Source organism: Oncorhynchus kisutch, linkage group LG22, assembly GCF_002021735.2.
Source record: "Oncorhynchus kisutch isolate 150728-3 linkage group LG22, Okis_V2, whole genome shotgun sequence".
Lineage (NCBI taxonomy): Eukaryota > Metazoa > Chordata > Actinopteri > Salmoniformes > Salmonidae > Oncorhynchus > Oncorhynchus kisutch.
This window is the reverse complement of record NC_034195.2, coordinates 25,407,019-25,423,811: the sequence shown is the minus strand read 5'-3', so window position 1 is coordinate 25,423,811 and position 16,793 is coordinate 25,407,019. Positions and strand designations below refer to the sequence as shown.

Here is a 16,793-nt window from a genome sequence, read left to right as displayed (position 1 = left end):
CATCAATCTTACATTGCAGCAAACCCCTTTTAGTCATATTTGTGGAATGTTTTACTAGGACTGCCAAACAAATAATCTATAGGGCTCACACATGGGAGACCACAATGATGCCGAATCGATGAAAACACAGGGAAATCTGACAAAGCATGAGACACACTCGGTGTGAATAAGGGTGTGTTTCTTCACTTTGGTATGAACATATGGCTGATACTTGCTTAGATTGTTGCAAGAAACTATCACGAAGACTGATCATTGCTGAAAACTGATTTAAATTACTATTAAAAAAGGTAGTCAGGTTCGAGTTTATTTGGCACATTTGCATAAAACATGACTTATTGAACCAGTTCACCATTAGTTAATGTAGAATAATCAATATGATGTTATCACTCATTTAAACACACAAATGAACAAGAATATTCAAAATCATAAAACAATTGTACTCAGAAGACAGTGTTGAATTGGCTACTTCAGAAAACGGTCAACAACATTTATACATGTATAGTACATATAGAAAATGTGAAAGGAAACGCTTTAGGAAAATGTTCACATTCTGCAAAATCGCTTGCAAATACTATTTACTTATTCATTGACCTGGCACACATTGCACACTTTACAATTGTGTTTTATTTTTAAACCTTTGCTTCATTTCAACATGTTTTTTATTTATTACTCTTTTGGTCCAGCAATTGTGTTTTTGTTATGTTCAGAGAATTTAGAATCTCAAATGTGCATTAAAACCAAACCTTAAATTTTTTTTTTATGTAAGACAGTGGTGTTCCAAAAACCAAATCAACAAGTGACTGAAACCATGGCATTATTAGTTCTGTGGGGTGGAAATGCATGTTACAGATAGATGTACAGTGCATTCGGAAAGTATTCAGACCCCTAGACTTTTTTCACATTACAGCCTTATTCTAAAATGGATTAAATCGTTTTTTCTTCATCTATCTACACACAGTACCCCATAATGACAAAGCCAAACTTTCAAAATATATATATAAAAATTCAATGTTAGCAAAACAGAAATATTACATTTACATAACTATTCAGACCCGTTATTTTGTTGAAGCACCTTTGGCAGAAATTACAGCCTTGAGTATGACGCTACACGCTTGGCACACTTGTATTTGGGGAGTTTCTCCAATTCTTATCTGCAGAGCCCTGTTAGGGTGGATGGGGAACATTGCTGCACAGCTATTTTCAGGTCTCTACAAAGATGTTCAATCGAGTTCAAGTCCGGGCTCTGGCTGGGCCACTCAAGGACATTCAGAGACTTGTTCCGAATCTTGCGTTGTCTTGGCTGTATGCTTAGGGTCGTTGTCCTGTTGGAAGGTTAACCTTAGGATCTCATACTGGGGCTGAGCACTCTGGAACAGGTTTTCATCAAGGCTCTCTCTGTCCTTTGCTCCGTTCATCTTTCCCTCGATCCTGACTAGTCTGCTGCTGAAAAACATCTCCACAGCATGATGCTGACACCATGCTTCACTGTAGGGATGGTGCCAGGTTTCCTCCAGACTTGACGCTTGGTATTCAGGCCAAAGAGTTGGCCATCTTGGTTTCATCAGACCAGAGAATCTTGTTTCTCATGGTCTGAGAGTCCTTTAGGTGCCTTTTGGCAAACTCCAAGCAGGCTGTCATGTGCCTTTTACTGAGGAGTGGCTTCCGTCTGGCCACTCTACCATAAAGGCCTGATTGGTGGAGTGCTGCAGATATGGTTTGTCCTTCTTGAAGGTTTTCCCATCTCCACAGAGGAACTCTGGAGCTCTGTCAGAGTGACCATCAGGTTCTTGGTCACCTCCCTGACCAAGGCCCTTCTCCCCATATTGCTCCATTTGGCCAGCTCTAGGAAGAGTCTTAGTGGTTCCAAACTTCTTCCATTTAAGTATGATGGAGGCCACTGTGTTCTTGGGGACCTTCAATGCTGCAGACATTTTTTGGTACCCTTCCCCAGATCTACGCCTCGACACAATCCCGTCTCGGAGCTCTACGGACAATTCCTTCGATCTCGGGCTTGGTTTTTGCTCTGACATGCACTGTTAATTGTGGGACCTTATGTAGACAGGTGTGTGCCTTTGCAAATCATGTCTAATCAATTGAATTTACCACAGATGGACTCTAATCAAGTTGTAGAAACACCAAGGATGACGAATGAAAAAAAGAATGCTCCTGAGCTCAACTTCATGTCTCATAGCAAAGGTTCTGAAAACGTATTTTCATAAGTAATCTGTTTTTTACTTTTCATACATTTGCAAACAAAAAATAAAAATAAAATAAAAACGTTTCACTTTGTCATTATGGGGTATTGTGTGTAGAGTGATGAGGGAAGAAATGTATTTAATCCATTTCAGAAAAAGCCTGTAACATAAAAAGTCAAGGGGTCTGAACTTTCCAAATGCACTGTATGTTTCATGACACACACAGAGTTGAACTAAAAAAAGTGTCTACTTACAGAAACATGCACATAAATGACAACAATACAAATGTCAGGTACTTCATGTGACGAAGAGATGCTATTAAAATTGAGTTACCATTACGTCAACAGGTGACCACGTGAACTATGTGGATAGGGGGGGACACCACTGCACTTGACTGTGTGCAACGATTTACAAAACAAATAACAGCAGTAGGACCGACAGTGTAGATAGAGCATAATGTAACATTATAGAAATTCCAAAAGAGAGACTGAGGTCAGCTGATACGGCTCTGTTGAATTTCCAGTATCTTATAAAAAATGTACCTCAAAATACCAGCGCTTCTCACCACAAATTACTTAAACGTACATATGACCACATCATACCAATTGCTTATAAATGGTTGTTCTGTTTGGGGAGTACAAAAAGGTAAACACAAAATTATCTAACAAGAGCAGTTTTAATGAAGACATAAAACCTACATCCTGTCAACACAATAACTAAGAGGTATAATTATTAATATTTTTTTTTTTAAACACACAGTTGCTTTTGAAGCCCTTCAAAACACTTAAATGACCCCTCAAAATGAAGTGCTAGAAACAATCAGTTAAATGTGATCAGGTTCTTGATCCATCCCTCGAATAAAATTAAAATAAGTGCATTCACAGGCTATAACAAAGTACGCTAAAAATAAAACGTGGAATTATTGAAGATACTTATTTGAAAGAACAATGTAAGATACGTCATCACAACACTCCAGATTTGTTTTTAAGCATATTTTATGGCAATTATTCTTGATTTTTAAAAGACTTGACAATAGAGAACAAGTGCCAGATTTAAATTGGTCTCTCCCAATAGCTGTCTGTGAGCTCTGACTGGCAAAGCATCCACAATATTACAAATGTTGTCAACCTACTAACTATACGGTTTGGTCAATGACAATTATGGGAAAAAATACAAAACAAACATGACATGTCTAAACTAATCAGAACAAATTGGAAAGACATTTGATATAACAAACTAAATTAATACTGAGCCATCAACCAGTTCTCCATCAGTTAGCGATCTATTGGATCGATTCTCCATCAATTTGTTAAATTACACATCCCTTGACGTGTATCCTTCATTACAACAGGGCTGTCCATCTCAGACTGTGTAGCAGGACCAGGAAAGTGCAGAGACAGGACAGGCCTCGATCCGAATAAGTCCCCAGTCCCCACAATGACAACTATGCAAAAGCGCTGGCTCATCTTTCCTTATTTAGAGTTTCCAGTCAACCTCCCATAGTCTTTCAAGATCACAGTTAAAAAATAATCCCAAAATGAATAGAAACAACTCCTACATTAACAGGTTATAAAAACGGAATCCCGGATAGAAAAATACTTAATTTTCAAATCATGAAAGCAACTGGTCAGAATACAATAATATTGGATATACTAGACTTCTAAACCAAAATTAAATAAATAAATGTTTATTTTGGCCTTCATTAACCAGGTTTCCATCCAACCTGCTTTTTTTTTTTTAAGTCATGACTGGCCTGATGGAAACAGCACATTTTTCAGTACTTTCCAAATGTCGACAAAACAATATGTGCTACACATGGTGGGATATTTTTGTGTCAGTAAAATTAATTATCAGAGAAATGTAGGTGGAAATGCTTTTATGCGCAAATAGTGATAGAATAACCATCATATCGAAGTAAACTTGGAGTCAAGTGATGACATGTATGGTTCTCCCACTACAACTCGGGAAACCATGCAGTTTATTATGCTACAGATGAAATAAATTATGATGAACTTCACAGGGTGGTGAAAGTGCAAGGTGATGAGTTTGAATCTCATTTCCAATAAATATTGAGGGTCTTATTCTGGTGACATGATGGCCATAATAATCTCATCATGTAGGCTTTACCTGCACTGTATCAGAGTGGGCACATCCGCTATATAACGCAAATTTTTTTGTGGCAAAACAATCCGAGTTGAAAATGCGATGGAAACCCATTTAACTTATATTTTTGTAATTTGGGAATTTAACCGCAAAAGTTATTTTTATAAACACTACATCATCAAGCAAAGCCTTTCATCCGCAAAAAAGTTCATTTCCCGGAAACACATCTCTGATTGTTTTTCATTCTTATATATATATATATATATATATACACATATATATATACATATACACAAGAAAATCTATATATATATTCACAAGAAAATCTGTAGTCAATTGGATGGAAACCTTGCTTCTGACATACTTGTGTTTTAGCACAAAGTATAAAAAAAAAAATACTCCGTATCTCAGGATATATTCACTACATGACCAGAAGTATGTGGACATCCCTTCAAATTAGTGGATTTGGCCATTTCAGCCACACCCATTGCTGACAGCTGTATAAAATCAAGCACACAGACATAATCTCCATACACAAACATTGGGAGTAGAATGGCCCGTACTGAAGCGCTAAATTACTTTCAATGTGGCACTGTCATAAGATGCCACCTTTCCAACAAGTCAGTACATCAGATTTCTGCTCTGCTAGAGCTGCCCCGGTCAACTGTAAGTGCTGCTATTGTGAAGTGAAAACTTCTAGAAGCAACAACGGCTCAGCTGCGAAGTGGTAGGCCACACAAGCTTATAGAATGGAACCGCATAGTGCATAAAAATCGTCTGTCCTCAGTTGCAACACTCACTAGAGTTCCAAACTACCTCTGGAAGCAACGTCAGCACAAGAACTGTTAGTCAGGAGCTTCATGAAATGGCTTTCCATGGACGAGCAGCCGCACAAGCCTAAGATCATCATGCGCAATGCCAAGCGTTGGCTGGAGTGGTGTAAAGCTCGCCGCAATTGGACCCTGGAGCAGTGGAACCACATTCTCTGGAGTGATGAATCACGCTTCACCATCTCGCAGTCTAAAGGACAAATCTGGGTTTGGTGGATGCCAGGAGAACACTAGCTGCCCCAATGCATAGTGCCAACTGTAAAGTCAGGTGGAGGATAAATAATGGTCTGGGATGTTTTTCATGGTTCGGGCTAGGCCTCTTAGTTCCAGTGAAGGGAAATCTTAACGCTACAGCATACAATGCCATTCTAGACGATTCGGTGCCTCCAACTTTGTGACAACAGTTTGGGGAAGGCCCTTTCCTGTTTCAGCATGACAATGCCCCCGTGCACAAAGCGAGGTCCATACAGAAATTGTTTGTCGAGATTGGTGTGGAAGAATTTGACTGGCCTGCACAAAGTCCTGACCTCAACCCCATCGAACACCTTTCAGATTAATTGGAACGCCGACAGTACCCGACCTCACTAATGCCCTTGTAGCTGAATGGATCTAGTGGAAAGCCTACCCAGAAGAGGGTTTATAGCCGAAAAGGGGGACCAACTCCATATTAATGCCCATGATTTTGGAATGAGATGTTCAACGAGCAGGTGTCCACATACTTTTGGTCATGTAGTGTATCTCCACCAAAGCAAGTGACCCACTGTTCTTGTACCATGAATTCACAGCAAATAATCAAGAACGAGTGCAGGAACAGCATTTTAACACCCCTTCCTAAAACTTAATTCCTAGAATGTTGTTCAACAGATCCGTTTAGATGGGCAGCTTCAAGTGACCATTTCCACGGAAACAATATAAATCAACAATAAATAAAATGTGAGACACAGGAAAGAAACATTAGGGAATAGGAATCTAGGAAAAAAGGGTGAAATATGAGGATGTTTTTCTTGCTGCCCCAGTGGCACTATGGCCTAGGAGCTGAATTGCTGTTCCAGGCAGCTGCTGGTAAGTCCCTGCTTGTGGTCTCAATGAGACACACAACATGAATTTCAACATTGCAACCCACATAACTATTACTCAGCCATTGTATTGTTGTTGGTAGCGGCGGTTGAGCTCACGCAGCTCTTTCTCCCGAGCACGACGAGCCTTGTTGGACTTGGTGGAGCGGCTGGAGCGTGTGGACTGGGCAGACTTGGTGCTGTGACAGCGTGATGAGGCCCTCTTCAGGAGGTTTTGGGAGATAGAGCGCTGCAGGTTCTTCATGGAGGATGACGCGGCCATGCTGACGATCCAGGGGTGCTTCAGAGCCTGGCCTGCTGTTAACCTCTCACTGGAGTCAACAGTCAGCACACGGTCGATGAAGTCCTTTGCCAGGTTGGACACACTGGGCCATGGCTGAGCAGGGCGAAAGAAAGAGGTTTAAATGTTGAGAAACTGCACATTTCTATGCACTGGGGGGGGGGGGGGGGGGGGTCGAATCAAAGTAATTAATTAGCAGAGAGGGTCAATTTCTCTAGCACACTGGTTGATAACAGGTCAATTTGGGGGCATGGCCATAATGAACAATGCACACAAGGGGGCAGCAGAGTGTAAAGCAGCTACAGTTTAATATTGCTGTACTGTAAGGTTCTGTAAACCTACAGGCAACATGTTAATAGCACAGTAGTAACTTCACAATGTGAACTTAAAGGCCAGTTCTTTTTTTGTAGTGTAACATATGGCAACAAGATATTGAGTACAATTTCTGAACCCTAGGATCCAAGGAAAAAGACATGGCCAGGCATGTCTTTCGCTCGTTCAAAGTGCTGTCCAATGATAAAGGACAGGGGGTGATTTGCCCTCAGACTACAGCATAAACATTAGGCCTTTATAAAGGAAGAATAGCTACAACCATGTATGTTACCCCCACTGAGAAGCTGAGCCTGTCTGATTCAGAGTATAAGAAAGGCCCGAACGCACGCACACATTAAGCATACTGTGGTTGCTTCCAGGAACTCCAGCCTTAAGCTACGTCACACAGTCACGTAGGGGGGTCGTGTTGTAAGTTCAGAGATGACATGAGCATTACGCCCAGTCGAGAAACACAGACACATGTTTTTTATTAAAATGAAACCTAACACATAAGCAACTGTCTGCAATGCATCCAGATTTATTTATTTATTTTGCCTAAAAGAAGTGTAACTTTGGTTTTTGATTCTCTGCTGGGATTTCCAACTGTGAGGAATCTTTCTTTACTACAGCGGAGTCACTAAGTGCCCTACTGTACACTTGTTTCTACCCCAGTCAGATGTTACTAGGGCTGTTGCAGTGACCATATTACTGCTACACAAGTCACGACCACAGTAATATTCCAAGTGACCATTGAGTCACGGTCTCCCTCTATGCACTCTGGACATGCGTTGGTAGTACTCAACTCAGTAACAATCATCAGGAAGCTAATGGCCTGGTACTCGGGACTCTATTGTCCCTCTAACCAGTATGACGTCAATGCAAATTCAATCAAAAAAATCACATCAAACACATCATCATCAAAACAGTATGTGGTTTTAAAACTTACCTAACTGTGACTGATCAATTTTAAGAAAGTTCAACAATTGGTTGGAACAGTAGAAAACATGATCTTTGTGGATGTTTCAAAGCACAACACAACACTTTAAGGTGAGGATTAATTAAAAAACACCCATATGCATATTACAGCGTATGAATATGCATATTAGAGCTTATGCATAGGTCTATATATGAGCCCAAACACCCCCCCAAAAAGCTGAATTTAAAATACTGATTGTGTCTATACAATGCATAGCCTAGCGCATATTATACATTGCAGAAAAAAACACAAAAAAATAACGAATTTAAGATGTCTTTGGTACATAATTACAATTAGTGTCCAATTAGTGAATTTGTATTTTATTTTGAATAGCCTAGGAATAGGGATTGCTTTTACATTTTTATAATTAATAGGCTGACATTACCTTTAGCTACAGAATCTCTCACCACGGTGCATTTCCATCTCCTCCCCTCTCCCCTTCATTCCTTTCTCGAGCATGCAGTGAGAGGGGCTGTCAACAGTTAATTAAATGTTTTGTTGTGAAAACATGTTACTATTGATGTGCCCGAACAGACTTCACTTGGTTTCCCAAATTAAGCATCAGGTTGTTGCAGGAACAGGGTTGTAAGAGCTCATGGTATAGAGAGTTTGGGAAGAATGTCACCTTTGACATAGCGAGAGGCTGCATGCTCCTCAAATAGTGGTTAATGTGTGGAGTGAAATAATCGAGTAGCCTACACCGGCATCAGTGAAAAACGAACCTGCAGGTAAGTGGCCTCCATTCGCTATTCGAGTGCATACAGACATCTTTTTTCCCCTGCCCATTTGATAATGGACCATTATAAATTGAAAGAAATGTTACATATTAGTAAAGACAGATTAAATTGAGAATAGTCTGATGGGTGAAAATATGATCGATCACTTGATGAGATTAGCGTGTGCAGTCTGTAGCAAGGAACAGAGTAACTTTTCTTTTTTTTTTACTTTCTCAAATCAATAGCCTATAGTCGCATCATGCAGCCCATATATTTTGATTCATAAGACATTGTAAGTTTTGTACCATTCACAACTAAAGTTGCCAAACAGATTTAGAGTTAACATATAGGACCCGTTTCAAATTATCACTTTTACGCTCAACATAGTCACTTCATAAGCGCACTCGCTCCGGAATTGGGAAGAATATCCCATCTATTTTATTTAGCTAGGTTATATACTTCTTACTATAATGGTGTGGGACTTAAAGCATATATTGTCTGCAAAATGAAGTAGCCTACAGCATGGCGCATAGCCAGATAACATACATTAGGGCAAATGTTCTTCTGAAATACATTTTTGTCATATCATGTTTCTTCAGACCAGACTAAAATAAATTGATTTATTGTGATGGTGTATATTCAATTGATTTATTCAACTTTTTTTTTTAAATGTAGATGTTCTAAAGGCTCACATCAGCAGCTTGTATGCGTGGGGGCCTGGAGATGTTAAACGTGTTTGTTAATTACCAGAAGACCGGCAGTCTTTTACATGACAACCAGCTAAGAAAATGTCATTTCCGCCACAGCCCTAGATGTTACACCTCCTGAACTGTAAACTGCTGCATTTCCAATCACCCAGCAGACATCCAATATACATATTTTTAGACCCACAGATAAATCTCATATGAGCTTAATATACATGACACATATACAGCTCCAAGATGTTACATCCCCAAACCGACATGATGCTGAAGGCATTTCTGATAATTACCATAATGTCCACTACTCCAAAACAATCTACTCAAATATTTGTTTTAAAATCTACAGTGCCTTCAGAAAGTATTCATACTCCTTGACTTAGTCCAAATTTTGTTGCGTTATAGCCTGAATTCAAATGGTTTAAATATATTTTATTCTTGCCAATCTACAAACAATACTCATAATGGCAAATTAAAAACTTGTTTTTAGAAATGTTTGTAAATCTACTGAAAATTAAATAGAGATCTCATTTACATACAGTACCAGCCAAAAGTTGACACGCCTACTCATTATCAGTGATTGACTTTATTTTTACTATTTTCTACATTGTAGAATAATGAAGACATCAAAACTATGAAATAACACATTTGGAATCATTTAGTAACCAAAAAAAATTGTTCAACAAAAATATATTTTATATTTGAGATTCTTCAAAGTAGCCACCCTTTGCCTTGACGACAGCTTTGCACACTCTTGGCATTCTCTCAACCAGCTTCATAAGGTAGTCAGTCACCTGGAATGCATTTCAAGGTGTACCTTGTTAAAAGTTCATTTATGGAATTTCTTTCCTTCTTAACCTTTCTTGTGCAGGGGTTCCGCTAGTGGAACAACTCGGCAACATTCCACTGAAAAGGCAGTGCGCGAAATTCTAAAATATGTAACTTTCACACATTAACAAATCCAATACAGCAAATGAAAGATTAACAAGATGTTTATCTACCCATCGTGTACGATTTCAAAAATGCTTTACAGCTAAAGCACAACATATGATTGTTAGATCACCGCCAAATCGAAAAAACAGCCATTTTCCCAGCCAAAGATAGGAGTCACAAAAAGCAGAAATATAGATAAAATTAATCACTAACCTTGGGAAGATGACACTCATAGGACATCATGGGACATCATGTTACACAGTATGTTTTGTCCGATAATGTGCATATTTATATCCAAAAATCTCAGTTTACATTGGCGCCTTACGTGCAGTAATGTTTTGATTCCAAAACATCCAATATGCTGTGTCTATGGGGCCAGATTGCACTTCCCAAGGCTTCCAGCAGATGTCAACAGTCGTTAGAGAGTTGTTTGAGGCTTCTATTGTGGAAGGTGGTCGAATAAGAGATGTTTCAACAAGTGGACTAGGCTGAGGCCAATCAGTTTACTGCGCGGTCACACTGTGCCTTCTTTTTCCTCTGTAATGAATACGCTATTGTCCGGTTGGAATATCATTGAACATTTATTACAAAAAGACCCTAAGGATTGATTGTAAACATTGTTTGACATGTTTCTACAAACTGTAATGGAACTTTTTTGACTGTCTGGATTTTGCGCTTGCGCATTGTGCCTTTGGAATAGTGAACTAAACGCACAAACAAAACAGGTATTTGGTCATAAATATGGATGTAATAGAACAAAACAAACAGTTCTTGTGGAAGTGGGAGTCCTGGGAGTGCATTCCGAAGAAGTTCAGCCAAGGTAAGTGAAGATTTATAATGCTATTTATGACTTTTGTTAACTCCACAATTTGGCGGGTAACTGTATGGCTTGCATATGTGGTTGAACGCTGTTCTCAGATTATTGAATATTGTGCTTTTGCCGTAAAGCTTTTTTGAAATCCGACACAGCGGTTGCATTAAGAACAAGTTTATCTTTAATTCTATGTAAAATATGTATCTTTCATCAAAGTTTATGATGAGTATTTCTGTTATTGGATGTGGCTCTCTGCAATTTCTCCGCATGTTTTGGAGGCATTTCTGAACATGGCACCAATGTAAACTAAGGTTTTTGGATATAAATATGAACTTGATCGAACAAAACATACATGTATTGTGTAACATTGAGTCCTGGGAGTGTCATCTGATGAAGATCGTCAAAGGTTAGTGATTAATTGTACCTCTCTTTGGTTGGAAAATGGCTGAATGCTTTCTGTGACTAGTTGCTGACCTGATATGTTCTGCTTTCGCCGAAAAGCCTTTTTGAAATCGGACACTGTTGTTGGATTAACGAGAAGTGCATCTTTAAAATGGTGTAAAATACTTGCATGGTTGAGGAATTTTAATTATGAGATTTCTGTTGTTTTGAATTTGGCGCCCTGCAATTTCACTGGCTGTGGGCGAGGTGGGACGCTAGCATCCCGAACGATCCCAGAGAGGTTAACTGCACCTCAGATTGCAGCCCAAATAAATGCTTCACAGAGTTCAAGTAACAAACACATCTCAACATGAACTGTTCAGAGGAGGATGCGTGAATCAGGCCTTCATGGTCGAATTTTTGCAAAGAAACCACAACTAAAAGGACACCAAGAAGAAGAAGAGACCTGCTTGGGCCAAGAAACACGAGCAATGGAAATTAGACTGGTGGAAATCTGTCCTTTGGTCTGATGAGTTCAAATTTGAGATTTTTGGTTCCAACCGCCGTGTCTTTGAGACGCAGAGTAGGTGAACGGATGATCTCCGTATGTGTGGTTCCCACCGTGAAGCACAGAGGAGGTGTGATGGCGTGTAAGGGCTATTTGACCAATAAGGAGAGGGATGGAGTGGTGCATTTAGATGACCTGGCCTCCACAATCACCTGACCTCAACCCAATTGAGATGGTTTGGGATGAGTTGAACCGCAGTGAAGGAAAAGCAACCAACAAGTGCTCAGCATGTGGGAACTCCTTCAAGACTGTTGGAAAAGTAGTCCAGGTGAAGCTGGTTGAGAGAATGCCAAGAGTGTGCAAAGCCATCATCAAGGCAAAGGGTGGCTACTTCTTCGAAGTAGCCACCCTTTGTTTAACACTTTTTTTGGTTACTACATGATTCCATGTGTTATTTCATAGTTTTGATGCCTGCACTATTATTCTACAATGCAGAAAATAGTAAAAATAAAGAAAAACCCTTGAATGAGTAGGCGTGTCCAAACTTTTGACTTGTACTGTAAGTATTCACACCCCTGAGTCAATACATGTAACGGCGTTCTTCGTTTGTCGAAAGAGAGTCGGACCGAAATGCAGCGTGGTGGTTACTCATGTTCTTTAATGAAGAATAGTGATACATGAAATAACTTATAAATACAAAAAAAAAAAAAAACGGAACGTGAAAACCTAATACAGCCTGGTGAACACTACACAGAGACAGGAACAATCACCCACCAAATACAAAGTGAAACTCAGGCTACCTAAATACGGTCACCATCAGAGACAACAAAAATCACCTGACTCTGATTGAGAACCGCCTCAGGCAGCCAAGCCTAACTAGACACACCCCTAATCATTAGCAATCCCAAATCCTATAAAACCCCAATACGAAACACAACACATAAACCCATGTCACACCCTGGCCTGACCAAAATATATAACGAAAACACAAAACACTATGACCAAGGCGTGACAATACAGTGATTATAGCTGCAAGTCTTTGAGTAATATGTCTCTAAGAGCTTTGCACACCTGGATTGTACATTTCCATTTGCAATTTTTTTTTTTTTTTAATGATTCAAGCTCTGTCAAGTTGGATGTTGATCATTGCTAGACAGCCATTTTCAAGTTTTGCCATAGATTTAAGCCAAAACTTTAACTAGGCCCCCAGGAACAATCAATGTTGTCTTGGTAAGCAACTCCAGCGTATATTTGGCCTTGTGTTTTAGGTTATTGTCCTGCTGAAAGGTAAATTTGTCTCCCAGTGTCTGTTGGAAAGCAGACTAAACCAGGTTGCCTGTGCTTAGCTCTATTCTGTTTCTTCTTATCCTACAAAAAACTCCCTAGTCCTTGCAGATGACAAGCATACCCATAACATGATGCAGCCACCACCATGCTTGAAAATATGAAGAGTGGTACTCAGTGATGTGTTGTGTTTGTCCTGAATACAAAGCGTTATGTTTGGGGCAAAGTTCATTTCTTTGCCACATGTTTTGCAGTTTCACTTTAGTGCCTTATTGCAAACAGGATGCATGTTTTGCAGTTTCACTTTAGTGCCTTATTGCAAACAGGATGCATGTTTTGAAATATGTTTTATTTTGTACAGGCTTCCTTTTCACTCAGTCAATTAAGTATGTATTGGGGAGTAACTACAATGTTGATCCATCCTCAATTTTCTCCTATCACAGCCAGGGTGTGAATACCTTCTAATGGCCATGTATGTACCAGTACATCGACTGGTATAGGTACCCTCTTCACCACTCACTAATATGTGGTTTGTGTCAGTGTATGTACTGTCCAAGTAAAATTTCCCCATGGGTATATCATATAACTTTATCAACACGTCAAAGGAGGACTGCTCGATAGGGGATTGTAGAAGTATTGATAAGTAGACAGGACAACAAATTAGTAAGAAACAGAAAAGAAATGGACGAAGAGGGTGTAACGTCATAGGTGCTTACCTCCCCAGAAAAGCTGTACTTCCCCTTGAGGATCTGACGGTAGAGGCGCATGCGGTTGTCATCCTCAAAGGGCATGGTTCCACTCAGCAGAATGTAGGAGATGACCCCTAGAGCCCACATATCCACAGCATTGGTGTATGGCTTTCGTACCAGGATCTCTGGGGCAATGTACTCTGGTGTCCCACAAGTGGTCTTCATCAAGCACTCATCACCCTTCTTACGAGTGCTGGCCAGCCCAAAGTCAGTGACCATAATCTTAGAGTCTGCACCGGGGTGATAGTAGAGCAGGTTCTCAGGCTTGAGGTCACGGTGGGTGATGCCAAGTGTATGTAGATACTTGACCCCATCCAGTACCATCTGTAGGACACGTGTAGCATCACGCTCTGTGAAAGAGCCACGGGCAATGATACGGTCAAAAAGCTCTCCCCCTGTAGCCAGCTCCATCACCATGTAAACTCGCTCAGCTGTCTCAAACACCTCCATCAGCTGGATAATGTTGGTGTGGCGTACACGCCGCAGGACACACAGCTCTGACTCACATACCTCACGTCCCTCTCTGTAGCGCGTCTCTATCATCTTGATGGCGTAGGGCTGCCGCGTGCTCTTATGCTCCACTCGCACCACCCGGCTGAAGCTACCTCGGCCTATCAGCGCCTTAATGTCATATTTGGCTGTGACCCGTGGGTCAAACTTAGCTCTGTACTTGGCTACCTTGTTTCTGCGTGGGTCAGAGGCCTCTGGTTGGCCTGTATTTGTGGGTGCCTGGGCGGCTGAGAATGCTGCCTGGGGCGGGGGAGAGCCTGTTTTCTCCCCTCTCATTTTACTCCCACTGCCGTCGCCTCGGATGAAATGTTTGTAGATGTCGGTCTGGAGGGGATCCACCTTTTTGACCAAGTCTAGCTGGACATCTCCAGGTGGCTCAGGGAGGACCTTGCTCGTCCTGCACCCCATCACATCACAATCCTGTCCCACTGGGACCAGCAGGACATCCTCATCGCCCACGCAACATCCAAGCACTGAAAAGCATCAAGCCACAGGAGGCAGCCAATGTTCTTGAGGAAATGCTGCAGTGGCCCACTGAACCAATCACTGTGGCAGACCACTCAGAAAACAGACCTCACCACACTGTAGTAGACTGATGAAATGGGGCAATTCTGAAAGAAAGAATACAGAGTAAACAATTATACATCTGAAATAAATCATTGTCCAATACCAAGTTCAACAGCAAAAAAATAAATGTGCATCCTGAAAGATTAGAGCCATTGACTGATTTGACTAAACATTGCATTTAGGCCTATTTGCTGTGGCAATGTATCACGTTCTACCTAAACTGACAACCGTTGACTACACAAAATAAAATCAAGAATTATGTTAGTATAATCAACACTGGGCTGTCTGATAAACGTTCTAGAATCGGGCCTACCAAGATCACCTATAAAAATACATTTTAAAAAATCGGTGTGTGTTGACATACCGCTAAATAACGGTTCACACATCCCACCAACCACCCCCCCCCAGATCCATATCCATTTACGCCTGGATACATCGTATACTGACCTTGTAAACGAGGAAAATAGCGGTATTGGCAACAGCCGCCATGTATCAAATATATAAATGTATCCACAAATTACAAAATTATACAATGTTGTAATAACCTGCACTGTGTATCATTTGATGGATGTAACCAGCCAAATGACTTTTGTCGGCCATGATGATTGTAACAAACCTAAATGCCGATAGTAGCCTAGCATTCCTCTATATCATTAACTAAAAGTATAGGCCTAAAAGTTGTTTGAATGTTTATGGTTGGGATTTGAAACAATTTGCCAGATAAAAGATAGTGAAGTTTCAAGCCATTTATCTTGATCGAACGTTACAAAAAATATATGTATATGTAAAAAATATATGTAACGTTATACCTTGTTTGAGTAGATTTAATCGTATTATATACTCTGAAGCATCAAAACAACGTAAAATCTTACCTTATATCAAAGTTAGCTAATTAGCAAGTTAGCTAGCAACATACGACAGCGGGAGTTACAAGGCAGAAGTCCACAACTTGCCAAAGCCAACCTCCTCCTCACCCCACTCTCAGCTGTTGTCTCAGTTTTTTTTGGTTCGGATTTTTCAAAGTTGAATCCAGATGATAAAACGGCATACTGCTCCCTTATGGCTCTGATAACGTTTCAAGTCAATTGCAACAAGTTGATGGCTTCATTTTACGCGTAAAAGCAACAACACCGTGGCAAAAAAAAGCAGATAGAAGCGCTCGGTCGTTCGCTTCATAAAACGGTGTTCTTGACTGGGACCACCTTTTTCCTGCAAACTTCTTTGTTGGAACGACCTCCTCGTCGGCTTGTTTCTACCCCAGAAAATCATCGAGGACGTCGTGAGGTCACTTCCTGGATACGAAGAAAAGTACCCTACAAACGCATATATTTTGTTCATCTAAAATATTACAAGAACAGCTGTCAAAAGTGGAAAATACATGACACGTTGAAATCGCTCTTGAATTACAGTGTAGGGCAGACATACCTGAAGTTATTGTCCTGCTAACAAACTCTGTCATAATTATTTTTAATTATTAGGCTAATCAATTAAGTGTTGATGTGGGTAATTCTATGTATTTCAGAATTTTGTTTCTCTTGATGCTGCAAGGTCTATATCAAATGTAGGCTACATGAAATGTGATCTGGTGTAAAGACCTAAAGCCTAAGCCTCAGGATGTTGCTCTATAAAACCAGCATAGGTTAGCTACAATTTTGATTTGGCATATAAATATCAATTGTAAACTAATAAACGTTACTCTGCTTTTTAATTTTACCATACAGATCCACAGGATGGCGCTATATGCATGTGATATAGATTAGACCAGTGGTAGCCAAACTGTGGGGCGCAAGGGGTGGGGGTGCATTTTTTGGTTTGTTGAAGGAACTCAGTCCGGCTTGAAACATACTTTTTAAAAGTGGTG

At 40.3% G+C, this 16,793-nt stretch overlaps 1 protein-coding gene across 1 annotated transcript; it reads right to left on the bottom strand.

Moving 5' to 3' along the window:
• Window positions 1–283: 283 nt before the first annotated feature.
• LOC109867407 (serine/threonine-protein kinase H1 homolog) lies at window positions 284–16,208 on the bottom strand. The gene is made up of 3 exons (XM_020456553.2): window positions 15,805–16,208; window positions 13,823–14,976; window positions 284–6,580 (listed from the first exon to the last, which is right to left on the bottom strand). Exons 2-3 carry the CDS (start codon window positions 14,771–14,773, stop codon window positions 6,263–6,265), a joined length of 1,269 nt encoding a protein of 422 aa, XP_020312142.1. The 5' UTR covers window positions 14,774–14,976; window positions 15,805–16,208; the 3' UTR covers window positions 284–6,262.
• Between the last annotated feature and the right edge of the window lie 585 nt (window positions 16,209–16,793).

Bases quoted from the DNA above. Each gene is read 5' to 3' on its own strand.
- LOC109867407 (XM_020456553.2), bottom strand. From the start codon at position 14,773: ATGGGGTGCAGGACGAGCAAGGTCCTCCCTGAGCCACCTGGAGATGTC. The intron at 6,581-13,822 runs GTAAGCACCTAT...CGCCCTGCTCAG, and splicing joins AGTACAGCTTTTCTGGGGAG to CCATGGCCCAGTGTGTCCAA.